Below are 14,582 nucleotides of genomic sequence, written 5' to 3' on the forward strand. Positions count from 1 at the left end.
TAAATATCTAATGATTACATGCAGCATATATTCAAAAGTATTCCAACCCCCCCCCCCCCCCCCCCCCCCCCTTCTGACCACTTGAACATACACCTATTGCTATGGGATGCTCTGTTGCCATATGCCAAACACTGGATCGGGGAGCAGTTGAATTAAAATCAGTATATAATGTAAAGCCTTTCCAGAAAAAAGGGGGGACAAAAAAGAATACCCTTGATTACCCTTAATGAAACGTGGGATGAGCAGGTGTATACCGACTTTTGGTCATACAGTATAATGTATAGAGCCAGTCATGCTGAGCAGTAATACAAATAGAGGAGAGAAGTGAAGAGGTGAGGAGAGAAAAAAGACTGTAGACAATGAAAAGTCCACTCACTCAGAGTGCTTCTCGAGCCCAGACTGGTCTCTGTGGAACCCATTACTTTCCCAGTCACAACAGTCTCGTCCTGCTGGATCATTTCTAGAAGTGCCACTGAAGGCCTGGAGCTCTGTCCTCACAGTCTTTCATGCTGGAGGTTAGGAATAAGGACTACAATGCATATGCACCACAGCATAACAAATGACCTCTTAATCAAAGCTGTGCAGTTGCGGCACAGCTCTGTACTATCCCCCACCCAACCCCGCCTAGGCCGTTTGCACAGGCTGAAAAAAGAGACACGAATTCAGCATTCCCCAAGTGGCCTGTTCTCTTTAGACTTCTACATGTGTCTTATAAGGCCATAGCTGCTTAAGCACTGCACATTTATTTCCTTGGAGACGTGGCCTTATCTAGCACGCTTCATCTCGCATTGCGGCACAGCCTCTTCCAGGTTCGAGCCGGGCTCTCCTAATACCCCACTAATAACATGTGGAGATGATTTGAGATCTGATTTGATCATCAGCACGCAAACAAATCCAATCATTTTCTCATTTAGGTTTAGGGAAGGGAAGCATATTTTCAGGCTGGACCGTTAACCTTCTGACAGTGATGAGAAACGATGAGTGGATTTAAGTTATATAGCCGATTGGATGGCTATGATGATGATGATTGAGTTCTTCTGTTAAATCGTCGGCTCTGTTGTCCCCCGGGAAGCGTCCGCACACTCTGCATAGCTTTCAAAGGCAAAGGCAAGATTACAAACTTTGTGCTCCTAATGCCTGAACATATTTGCAGAGTTCTGCGCTAATAGAATTGGTATGGGCAGTGCCATCCATACAGCTTTTGCATAGCTGAATTATTTAACTAGTGAATGTTGCAATACCGTGTCAACCAGAGGAGGATGGGTTCTTCTCAATGTCTTTTCCGCTTGCTTTTAGAAAGTTTTCCTTGTCTCTGTTACCATTGTCTTGCTCACAAGGGGCTTGGACCTGGTTTCTGTAAAGCTACTCTATGGCAGCACACTACACAAATATGAAGATGTGAATTGAATTGAGTTATTTCATCTTGTTGTATTCAACTGGTTGTCACTATGGCTTAGTACTTGGTAAACCTATAGACCTTAAGTGGGATCCACACTCCTACTGCAATGACTACATAACGTTCACATTAGTTTGTTTAGAATTTCATAATGTTTTATTAGAATTTGGATGTCATGAAAAAGCATTACTGTGTTGTTTGACAAAAGGAAAGTCATCCTTAACTTTTTTGTTGTTAGAGTGTGACAGCTAAACAAATGAAAGATAGCTGAAAAAGAAGACTTAAAACTACAATAAATTGATGCAAATTAAATATTAATGCCATTTAATACTATATGGAAAAAAATATTTGTTCAAGTTATATGTTATTCAAAAATAGATTATCCTACTTCTGTGGAATAACTGTCTCTACTGTCCTGGGAAGGCTTCTACTAGGTGTTGGAGCATTCCTGTGAGAATTTGATTGCATTCATCAACAGGATTGTTAGTGAGATCAGAATGTTGGATGATCACCACCCCACCTTATATCCAACTCCCCAACGTCATCCCAAAAATATTGGATGAAGCACTTTCATCCCAGAGAACACAGCTCAGTGTTAGGGGGGCTTTATACCACTCTAGCCAAGCAGCATGGGTGCAACTTGAATGCACTGAATGCATTAATTAGAATGGTGTCCACACATATTTGGATATATCGAATGGAATTACAAAACAAAATGGACAGCTGTGAAAGTTAGAATTAAAAAGCTCGTTATCTGTATGTTGTATCAAGTATCTAGTTTGTTGCTCTTTAAAGCACTACTATTAGAATAAATACAAATGACATTAATAAAAAAAGTAGTGGTTATGTTAACTGGTTTGTTTATTGTTTGTTTATTACCCCTCATGAGAGCCAAGTATTATTTATAGTTATAATCCAACATCTGGTTTGTCAAATTAATGCTTAATTATGTTAAATGATATATATATATATATATATATATATATATATATATATATATATATATATATATATATATATATATATATATATTTATATATATCATGTAAATGAAATGACAATAAAAAGTCTTGAACCCACTTCTAAGAGTTCATGCCTGAATCATCAGCCTAGAATTGAATTTAAAACGCAACATTTGTTGTTGTCATATGTTTGCCCATTGTTTATAGAGGTCCCTCTGTCTGGCCCAGCTAGTGCAGTAGTTTCCTCGATTTGGTAACATGATTCTTCTTCCCTGCTGGCTAACAAGCCATGCTGTCTCTGAGGAGGCCTCTGCAGTGAGGTCTGTGGGCTGGGAGGGCGGCACACATTCAGCGTGGTGGAAAGAGGTGTCCGCAGGGCTCTGAGACAACCGCTCTGGACCCAAACTCAAAGAAATAAACACTGCTTGTGTGTGTGTTTGTGTGTATGTTCACGGCGTGTGCATGGGCGTGCATGTGTGTGTGTGTGTGTGTGTGTGTGTATGCGTGCATTCTGTACGCAAGCAAAGCAGTGCAAGGGGAACAGATGGCGGCGGAGGAAGGCACCAAAGTTTAATCCTATCAGATGGATTCCCGTTCCACCATCTGGTTAATCCATGCACAATTTCAGCGCCCCGCAAAAGAGTCGTCCCAGGCCAAGATTACCATCACAGATTGCTCTGCCGCGCCTCTTCATCTCTACTGCTTTAGCACGGCCGCCAAATTGCATTACGCCGTGCCGTCACAATCAACCCGAGTGCGGCTGCCCCTGAAAAGAGCATGCGCGCAGCCGGCGAAAGGCGCAGAGCCGCAAAGTGGATTACACCACTTCGTCAAATTACAGCGTGTCTGACACACAATATTTGTGAAATAAAGAAGATTTAGTCAGTTTATTTGTGTTTTTGAAATGCCATTCTCTTTAATCCTAAATACATATGGCAACACAGCCGCAATATATTTTGAGGAGCGCGTCAAGAAACTGGAGAATTAACATGGACTCATGAAGGAGATTAGCATTTTATTGTAGAACCGATTTTTACAGTACACATTTTATTCCAGCCTGTTGCAAAGTGTCCTTAGTGAGGTTTTTTTTCACTTTCAAATGTTGTCATTCAGTATTAATCACTATTTAATCATCATTCCTCATCTCATCTTTAGCACTGTATGGAAAAAATTAAACTGGCAATCTCCAAGAGACTGTTCCATCAAATAGCATCCCACAAAAACACCTTAGGAGACGTTCTTCAAGCCTGATAAACAACGAGAATGCCAGATAATTTAGTGGATATGTCCTTCCCTATAGGTCTTCCCAGACCATTGCTAGTAGGTCACACACATACAGCACCCGCAGAACTGTGCATACCATGCTCTCAGTGGTGTTCTCACAGCTTTGTGGGTCCATCCCGCTGCCTCTTCACATCTGGGTTCAGCCACAGCACTAAGCCCCTCCCACCAGCAGGCCATCTGCCTCTGTACTGCTACTGCACCGTCCAACCCGACTGGGTCTCCATCCCTATCCAGTCCCAGGCCACAGGCCCCCCCTCGAAAAAGCAGCTAAAAGTGAGAGCAGAGCTTAGGAGGGAGCTGAGAGGCCGTCATGGGGAGCTGAGGGTAGCCTGGGTCCATGCCGTCTCACTCGCTGTGCTTATCGGATTGCCCTATTTCCCACTTGCAAAGTTATAATTATGACGTCTAGTCAACTGCTTTGTAGTCTGAAACATGGACAGTATTACTAACTTTTTGTGTGCAAGCTGAAGAAAAACCTGTTAGCTTGTTAGCTAGCCTCATTTTGTTAATTTGAAATGATAACCACTGAAACCATAGTCAAAAGTTTCTAATGACCTAATGACTGGAAGCCTATATTTATGATAATTCCAATAGCATAGTAGCACATAGTAGCACTAAAGGAGGAGAGCATGGCCAAGCAGCCTGCCTCTAATACCATTTTTCGTGCCATCTTTTCCCCTTTCCTTCATGCTCCTCCCCCCAAGAAAACTCGGAACAGCAGTAATTAGCCGGATAAAGCATCTTTAGTGAGACACCGGGCATCAGGATCACGAGCCAAAGTTCAACATAGACGAAATGAAATCGCGACTCATTAAGGTGTTGAATTTTTATGGCTGGCTGCTGTTTTCCCGGCGCGTCCCGCGGCGCCTGGCCTTTTGATCGACTGCTGTAAGGACCCGGGATCCCTCCGCCTGTGACATTTACACGGGTGTCGTAAAACAAGCGCTCACACCTGCCCCCCCAACCCCCCCTACACACTGGGGTCGGGGTAATATTTAATAAAGGTGCGTGTATAATCACCCGAATTAGCATTCGCCGCCCGCCTTTGCCCTCAGGGGAGCCGGTCGAATTGGAGGGGGTGGTGATGGGGGGTGCAGTTGCTGGTTGGGGGGTTTGGGGGGTCGTTAGTGTGAGGTGATCGCTGTCAGAGGGTGAGAGGGGGCAAACTGATCTGCTTCTGTCCGACCCTTAGATTCCATTAATTATCCCTGGGCCCAAAACAAAAGCTGAGTGGGAATGACACTTTTCATAAGCACATGTGTGTGTGCGCTTGTGGGTGTGAAAGAGACGCTGTGAAACTAAAAATCCCTACTTAAATACCAGGGCTACTTATAAATTTATACTCTGCTAAAATAGAGGTAAAATGAGTCATTTAAATTACTTTGTACTAATGTTTATTTAAATTTGAATTATTTTTATTATAGCCTTTCTAATTTAATATTCACCTTATAGAAAAAAGGTCAAATTCTCAAGTGATTATTGCTCTCTCTGCACTGCTGTCATTTGAAATTCAACAGACCACGGGCATTTTAGCCAACATAGGCCGGCGGCTTGCCCTTTGTGAGAAGTGATGGGAAGTGATGAGGGCACTGGCCCTCGCCCTTGGCACGCCACAGCCTGCTGGAGTGACAAAACACAGCCGGAGAGGTCGTCCCGGTGTAAGGCAATGGGCTATAGCAGCTATAGCTGGCTTCAAGTAGCGCAGATTGAGATTGATGATCGGTGAGCACGGGCCATCTCTCACTCTCACACCGTGTGTCAGGAAGCGTATGGGGACGCTACAGCAGGAGCGGCCTCGGTGTAATCACATGTGACTGCTTTAATGATTCTGTCAGTTGTCATTAGGTTATGGCAAGGCCTCCATTTCCAAATGGTTCTCATAAATCTGTTTGCTGTAATCAAGAAAAGATGTGTCAATTGCCTTGTCTGTTGGGACGCTTTGCGGGACTATAGTTCCTGAATGCAGCATATGACATTATGGCACTACTTAATCGTATGCACTAAATTTTGATGACTAGTGAATTTACTCTCTTGTCATCTAAATAATAATAAGTTAAATAATAACATTTTGAGTGGAGTACTTATCTCTCTCTCTTTCTCTCTCTCTCTCTTTCTCTCTCTGTGGGAAGCAGCCACTCCTTGCATTAAGGCCATCAGTCCGAGTGAAGGCTGGACCACAGGCGGAGCCACCGTGATCATTATTGGGGACAACTTCTTTGACGGGCTGCAGGTCATCTTTGGCACCATGCTGGTCTGGAGCGAGGTCAGTCCTCTTAACTAAAAACACTCAACCCGCACACTCATTACCCATCAACAGGCAAGTGAACAACACTTATGCAGGCTGTTGTACATCTTTCTGTGCATTGTTATGTAATTGGGAACAAGTAATCAGGTTAAGAGGACCAAAATTCAAGAATAACCCCTGAGCCATGACCGGTATATTGACTTAAGCTTGTCGAAGCTAAGTACCTCTTCTCTGCAAAATGAGTGTATCTAGTAACTGCCATTGCTTTCTGGCGTGTCCTGGAGTGTAGCACTCCTGTACTACCCCCTCCTATTTCTCTCTGTACAAGTTGAGTTGCCGCTCTGCTCCTGGTGGGAGCTGCTAGATGAAAGAGGGAGCGCTATAAAAAGCCCCTCATTGGTGATGCCATATTTATCTAAGAGGTGAGAGGAGCAGTGGCTGGCATATGAAAGCCCAGCTAAGTGTGCAATGAAAGCGACGGTTTAAAGTCATGTAAAGCACCGCCGGCGCTGTTGGCTTTGAACGCGCCGGTGCTTTGCCGGGGAAATTGAGCGCTCGGCGCTGCTTTGTAGAGCCACCGTTCCCCTTCAAAGAAGCTTCAGCGAAGTCTCTCGAGCGCGGCAAGCAGTCAAATCATAGTCTAATCAGAGAACAAAGCCCTCCTATTTAATACCCCTGCTAACAGAGCTAATGTGGCTGCAGGTAGGAAGCGGCGGCTACCTGGAACGCTGCAAACAGCAGCATGTGTGCAGCTATTTATCCACTCCTAAACACATGCTGTTACCGACAGCCTAGTTTCTATTAATACACAGTGTGTGCACAGAAAAGGTGGAATTTGTGCTCAGGTTCATGCTCTGTGGAGTTCCCTGTCTTGATTGTGGGAAAGCTTAAATGACGACATGTCACCCCTGCCCTGCCAACTCACTGAATCCACTGAGCATTGTCTGCAGCAGCAAGAAATCTCATTCCGAGGAGTGAGCAGTGAAACTAGGAAAATGAATGAGCATGTGACGTTATAACCCACATAGAGCTGTCTCCCTATCACAGACGGCACGCAGTAGCTTGATAAAAGGTCAGAGGCCACTTCCTCTCCTGTGCTCCTGTGTGGGCCTAATTAATGAGCTTATCCACTCGCAGAGAGACTTACAGTTGGCTTACACTCTCACACTCTCACCCTCACTGTCCTCTTGCATCAACACAAGCAGAAATGCTTATTATTTTTAGTGACCTGTTTTCATAGATGTTCATATACCATAAAAGTATCTTCTTCTCTGATACAGTCAGTACTAATCACACTTTGATTTAAATGTCTTTTTTTTTATTAAAACCAATTACTGCTGTGTTTTCCACTACTGTCTGACACATTGCAGTGTCTTTCCTGCTCACAGTTCACCTGCCAACTAATTAACCCATAAAGAAGTCCTTACTGATTAAAAGTGGGTGTGCCTGAAGAGGGGAAAATTTCTTACTAATTCCTAATAACGTATAACAATGTCCTGAAACCACAATTTGTTTCACTAATAAAAACACTTTGGTTGCTATAGGTTTTATTTAAAATATAATTGTTGCCACCGGCAAAGGTTTGTGACAGTAGAACAGCAATGCAGTCAATGAAAGTAGTAAATTTATTTCATTTTTTGCAAGGTGATGTTTTTATTTATTATTATTATTATTATTATATATTATAATATATTATTAATTCATATACTGTATGTATTTACTGTATTTTAAATACATGTATGCCTATATATCACCTATCTATGTCACCTATCATCTTTATGAAGAACATAGCTGTGTCCAATGACTGTGCACTGGTTATCCCATGGTGCGGACTGCGGATTGCAGTTCCGTTGTCGTATGCATTTTCATGGCAGCAGTTACAACATTTACAGCATTTCATGTAAAACCCAAAAAGTTCACACTCTGCTCAGTTTTTCATTTTTTAGCCTGTGCAATCCTAGAATTTTCAATGACAATAAAAAAATGACAGTAAAAACAAAAAACCAAGATTAACATAGGCCTATTTTTCCTACATGAGTACATTTCCTCCGCCTGTAATTATTAGACTGCTTACAAAACACTGAGTACGTTGTAGTCCACACATACATTGCTTTATTCGCCTCATTAGAGCAATTTCCTGCTTTAGTTTAACTCGAAACTCTTAATTGTGATACATTGTGCATACTACAAAGTAGATTACATTAATCACAGCCTTGCTTGATTAGGTAATTACAGAGGTCAAAATTACGGTATTGATTAATATATGATTAATTGAGCAGCCCCACTGTTATTACACTTCTTGTTGGTGAAGGAATGTTATTTAATTTTGTAGATACAGTTTAGAAGATTGCTCTCATCGCTTTTGTCTTCTTCTTTTCTTTTCTCTTCTTCTTCTTAGCTGATCACCCCTCATGCCATCCGGGTACAGACTCCTCCCAGACACATACCAGGGGTGGTGGAGGTTACTCTGTCCTACAAATCCAAACAGTTCTGCAAGGGTACACCGGGCAGGTTCATCTACACAGGTAAAAAAAAACAAAAAAACAGTTAATCACTTTACACTTTTAAACATAAAGGTTCTTAGCTTAAACGCACAGATGTAAGTAATTCTTATAGAACGTTTACACTATGTGGAAGTTAAACTCTGTTCAGGAATGAACAAAGTCCGACATTGCTCATACTTTAACAATTCTCCAAAGAAGCCTTTTTCTGCAATATTAATGAATTAGTTGTAGTTGTTTTTAGTTGTTGTAATTGACACTCTAATGCCTTTGTCAAGCTCAGCCTATCTTTACTAAGTGAAAATCTATGACTCACTGTGGGGTTCTCTTAGATATGGATTCAGTAACAGAAGCCTAGTGAGCTAGGCTGTGCTTCCTTTGCTGCAGAGGAATCCCACCTATTTCCTGCGCCTGCAGCTTAATAAGAACGCCTGCAACCCGAACAGCAGGAACATCCTGTAGCATGCACAGATAAGCGAAATGCAGCACTTATCTTGGTGGGGGGAAAGAAGGGTCACATATTGGCACAGAAGGACTATATATACCCACACTTTGGAATACCAGAATTATATGCCAGCATGTATTGACTGTAGTTTTTATAAAACAACATCCAGCAAAGATGTTTGACTGCCTAAGAGCTGTGTTATAAAGCAATAAAATGTTAAAATTGAGGAATTGTTGTTAAAATTAGGGCCAGCTAGAGAGAGTTTGTGAGTTGAGAGTGAACCTGTACCATTTAATAAAATGGGAACGAGCGGTCAAACTGCAGTTAGAATCTCTGAATAATGTTTTACCGCTCAGGAGAGCAGCATGAAAAGCGGCTCCATCAATACCTTTAAAGGGTGCTCAGCTGTGGGCATTGTCCGCTCAGTGTGCATCTATGCCTGTGCCTGTGCATTCATGTGTGTGAATGAGTATGCTCATTGGGTTTATGGCGCTGGACTTGGCCTCTCTTCATGGTCCATTCACTGAACACATGGCCAGGCATGGAGGGAAGGATTTTGCAATTCACACGCACAAAACACACACCTCTGAAGCAGAGGGCAGATGGTCAGCCCATTTTTTTTACAGCAGTGCTCCCTGATGTGTTTCCATATTTGCCAAAAGATTCATACCCAGGGAAGCATTGTGAGCATTTCGAGTGTCTGAGACTATTACCTGTTTGCGAGGAGTCAGGGTAAGACACAGCTGGTGACAATAGAGCAATGCAATATCCAAGCTTCAGTCGTACTGTGCTGATCCAGCTTCATAGCAAATGCATGGAGGCGCTTCTGGGCTGAACTTTTTTTTTTGATCAGGTTGGGCACTCCGTTTGCCCCTGGAGTTTCTCTTAGTCACTGAGGACTTGCAGCTTGAGCCTCCCTCTTCTTCTCATGCCCAAGTCCCCGCAGCCCCTTCTTTTGCAGCGCTGGGGGGACATCAGCCTGCCGTTTCTCTCCCCTGGCTCCAGTTGGCACCTGGGCCGGGCCCAGTTGCCAGTGGGTACTAATCATAGAGGATTGGCAGGGCTGCGTGGCAGCTGGCAGCGGAATTACACATGGGGCATCTGGCGTCTCTAATCAACTTCTGTCAGGCAGAGGAAATGGAGACCTAATTAAATCAATGGCGCACCAATGCTGCCGCACTCAAACACCACACAGCCATGCGGAAAGACGGGACCGTACCTGGAGAACAGCGGAGTGCCGACGCTTCCTGACAGCCACGCCAGAGAGCAATTAAATAACTGCTCTCATCAACTCTAATCACTTTGAGATAGTCAATACAAAAGAGGTTTGGTTCTGTATTTAACCATGAGATTCTTAATAAATGCATTTACCATTAAATGCTGTGGTTGACAATGGCATTTGACGGCCTGCATTCGGTAATGATGCGTCTGCGTTTTGGCTCCGACCACTCTCTGCCTAGACCACTCAGTTAATGGATTCCTCAAAAGCCTGCCAGATAATGGATGATGTCATTTTAGGGGTCTTAGATTCTTGGCATGCTCTGGTAAATTGTATAGTTTGCGGTAAAATGGAAGCCCAAAAGTACGCAGAAGGATAACTGAGCCTCTGATATGGTCCATCAAGTCCCGTCACACTTTTCTCCATTTTGTTTGGGCCAGAGGTTTAGGGTGCTGCAATCAAAGGCCATGCACAAGGCATTCAGAGAGGAATGCTACAGTCAAAATGATTGTGCAAGTAGTTCCTCTACACTCCTCCCTGTAATTAAACATCCAAAGGCTCCACGCAATTATATTTATCATCAGAAACAATTAAGCTCACTCCGTCTGGGACATTACCCATCCTGCATGGCACTCTGCAGATAAGAGCACTGAGTCATCCCACTCGCTCTTTCTCTCTCTTTCCATCTGCAACAAATGCATTTCCATGTTTGGTTGCGTATTACCCCGCACCAGATTGCCACGTTTGCATCATTTGTCAAAAGGCCTCTCCATCCGTTTCTCTGCCGCACGAGGCAGAGTTATAACGCTATCTGCCAGCGAGCATGTGTGCGGCCCCACACGGCCGATAGATTGGAGGTGTTGATGAATCGCTCGGGAGGTTCAGCAGGCAATTCATCCCTGCTCAGTATGCAGGCCAGTGGGCTGAGCAGCACCCATCAGGCCTGATATTAAAAAGACTCTGCTGGATCACATTAGGGGGAGTTCTCTTATGCCTGCCCAATGATGAAGTCTATGGGAAGCATTAGTCACCGGAGGTGAGGAAGAGCCAGGCTTTTGATCCAGACCAAAATGGAGCTGGCCGAAATTCAAGGATAGAACATTTACTAGGCTTGAATGGCTCCTCATCCTGTTTTATTGTGGACAGGACTAAATGTAATAAGAATACAGACTTACTGAATACTTCTCAAAGTTTAATGAATAAATTTAAGTTTATCTAGATATTGGACTTTAAGGGGCTAAATTAGGTACAAAATATTTTCATAAAGCCACTATAGGGCATTGAACTGCATCCAGTTCTGACCTCATGTGTATGTGTAACCAAAAATGATTCTAATGCACAATCACATTCTTACTATATATTCAGTCACATTGCATAAACTTGCTATTTTCCATTAGCTATTATAATACATCCTATTATAAGATGGAAGTTAGTGATGTAGTAAAGTTTCTAAAGACAAAATCATCTTTTAAAATAAGTGATATTGTTTATTCTTTGTTATTGCTGCTAACCATAAGGGAGGTGGTCAAATTGATTTAACTGATTTGAATAAGGTCAATATTTTCAGTGTGTAAATCTGTGAGTTATACAACCATATTTCTTCAAACGTTAAGTTATTTTGATAATGAGACGTTCTAATTCTATCGACAAATTGGTGTCGTGCTGCTTGATCAATGATAACCGTTCCAGTTAAATTGCTAATCCTTGACATGTGAAAATTGTCACCATAAAGATATAGTGAAATTGGTTTGCTCAACAGCATAAAGTCTTCGGAGGGCCATTTCACACAAATGTCTTTGCCCCTCAGCAGCCTCCACTCAGGATCAAGGAAAACAAGTCATCCATTTTATGGCCACTGGTTCCTCCTATATGTTTTTCCCCCTTTCTTAAAGCAATGCCTTATTTAGCTTGTCGGATTTTCCAAATAAACGCAATCACTGGGTTTATGGAAAAATGGATAAAAATGAGATTGTAAGATATTGATCCCGGTGTGGGGAGGGCTAGGAAAAAACAGGCCTCATCTATATAGGGAGAAAAATGAAGCAATAATTCAGACCGGCATCGAACACTCTGCCACTGAGCCTATCGATTCCCATCCACAGCATATGAGATCACACCTGAGTGAGAGAGAGCTCTGGGGAAAAAAGGAAGAATGCAGAGAGAGAGAGAGAGGGAGAGAGAGTAAGAGAGAGAGAGAGAGAGAGAGCGTGTCTGCCATTCCCTAACATGTACAGAACATTACCACCCTGACATTAACAGCTCTGTACAAAGCCCACAAGTGCCTGTTAAAAGGTTCCGCTAAAGACCTATTACCCAGCATGCTCTGTCAGTCAGGGATACAGCGGGAGCACTGCAGGTCTAAGTATGGTCAGCCGACTCAATTCACCAGCAGCAGCCTACAGCAGTTGGCTGGGCTTTTGGACTAGCATATTGCTAAGGTTGTAGGAACAAACCATGTGCCTTATGCCATCTACCTTTAAAGGTGAGTGAGGTTAACATCTGGTTTAGTGAAGGGTTAATGCTGCGGACATCCTAACAGTGTTCTGAGTGTAATCTTTATGGGAGCTTTTCCTCTGCCTCCCCCACCACCACCACCAATCTGCTCCTGCAGGGCTCTAGTTATTATTGTGAAATATGAAGCGATCTGGCTCTGCCTTCATGAAATTTCAATGAGCATTGATCTGTGTGATTGCACGGAATCCTTCAAGCAGTGGTAGTTGTTCATTTATTTATTTATCGTTGATATGTTTTACTATTTCTAATTCCATCTTCTGAAAAAAGCAGCAACTGTGGACTGTTAATATGTCAGTAGCTTTCGGTCCAAGGGAACTGCTTTGTCCCTTGCCAATTTGTCAGGTCAGGTGGCAGAAAATTCAATTTGAAGATCATTGAGGCACCAGCCCACAGTAAGCAGGGCTCTATATTTGCTTATATTGATTATCTCGTGTAAACATAATGAGATGGCATAGTATACTCAAGATATTCTTTTCTATATTGATTCAGTAGATTTGGTTTCAGCGTTAGAGTTATTACTTATGACATCACACATAACCTTATTACCCCCCCCTCATGAGTGGAACCGGAGAAAGGAGAGTAATAATCTATGAACAGTGTGGGGTATTCGGTATTGTCGTTTGTTATTCCAGTGTACAGTCCACTCAAGTTTAAAAAGTAAACAGGGACAAAGACGATTGAAAGATGCTTCATGGTTCTTTGGTGTGGTTTGTGAAAACCTTTTTCCCGAATGCGTGTCCGGAAAAGGTCAAACCCAAGGGATCTGACTTCCCCATTTGAGAGGACGACTGTTTGAGAGAGTTCTGTTGTTTTAAGGCTTGTGATGTGGCTGAGTCTAGTCTTTGAGTAGCGTAAATATTATCGCTCGTTGTCGCTGCTTGTCACTGAGAACATTTTTGACACTTACCAGAGCCTTATTGACTCTGCCTGTGAAGTGCTTGCATCATCACTTTAGCTGGGTGTGAAAGTATAGTGGAGGTTGCCAAATAAGGATCGTCATATTTCTGCTCTTTGTTTTACTGTCCAATATACGCCCACCCAAGCTCTCTCTCTCTCTCTCTCTCTCTCTCTCTCTCTCTCTCTCTCTCTCTCTCACTTTTGCTCTCTCTCTCACTCTTCCCCCCCTCTCAGTAAGATTGCATTATCTGCCTGGCTGGTGAGGAGATTGTACAGAATGTGGAAATCAATAGCAATGAGGGGGAGTAAACATGTGCAGATGTCTGGGAGGGCAGCAGAGTACAGTTTAGCCAGAGATCTCCCCATCCATCTCTATATCAGCACATTAACACACTGCCTCCTCCAGCACTGGGGCCCTACCTCATTACACTAGCTTTGTGCTTCTCTTAAAGGATATATATATATATATATATATATATATATATATATATATATATTTATTTATTTATTTATTTATTTATTTATTTATTTATTTATATATACCGGTTCTCACACACTTCTCACACATCAGCTCTCTACCATTTCATTTCTCATTCTCTGAAGACTTTGGCCTCCACAAACCAGAGGCTAGCTATTCTGATGCCTTTTAAATACATTTGAGAGGCTCATTCCACAAACAAGGACTATATAACAAAACAGGGGCAAGCATTGGGGGGGCAGGATCTACCTTGAAGAGTCTCTTAATTCAGCTTGACCTTAACTTCACCATGATCTTAACCCAGTCTTAACATAAACTCACTTCAGCCAAACAGGCACTCTGGCACTCTGGTGTCTCTTTTAACTTACTAAAACCTGTCCCCAGCGTAGTTAAAGCACGACTGTTCACGTTGCAACGTATGTTGTATCCGAATCTTTTTTTGTAAACAATAATCAATTCCAACATAATAATATAGAATTTTCTAATGAACTAGATAATGAATGTTCTTCAATGGTCAGGACTCCACAGGACCACCACAGAGCAGGTATTTGGGTAATGGATCATTCTCAGCACTGCGTTGACAGTGACATGGTGGTGGTGTGTTAATGAGTGTTGCGTTGGTACGAGTGGCTGTCTGGTTT

At 42.7% G+C, this 14,582-nt stretch overlaps 1 protein-coding gene across 3 annotated transcripts in view; it reads left to right on the top strand.

Moving 5' to 3' along the window:
* ebf1a (EBF transcription factor 1a) overlaps positions 1-14,582 on the top strand; it is a 144,164-nt gene that overhangs the window by 99,959 nt on the left and 29,623 nt on the right. For all 3 annotated transcript variants that reach the window (XM_072663088.1, XM_072663086.1, XM_072663087.1), the window contains exons 9-10: positions 5,775-5,905; positions 8,286-8,412. In XM_072663088.1, coding sequence (XP_072519189.1) covers positions 5,775-5,905; positions 8,286-8,412 — 258 coding nt within the window. The remainder of the gene's footprint in view (positions 1-5,774; positions 5,906-8,285; positions 8,413-14,582) is intronic.

Source organism: Salminus brasiliensis, chromosome 19 (genome assembly GCF_030463535.1).
Source record: "Salminus brasiliensis chromosome 19, fSalBra1.hap2, whole genome shotgun sequence".
Lineage (NCBI taxonomy): Eukaryota > Metazoa > Chordata > Actinopteri > Characiformes > Bryconidae > Salminus > Salminus brasiliensis.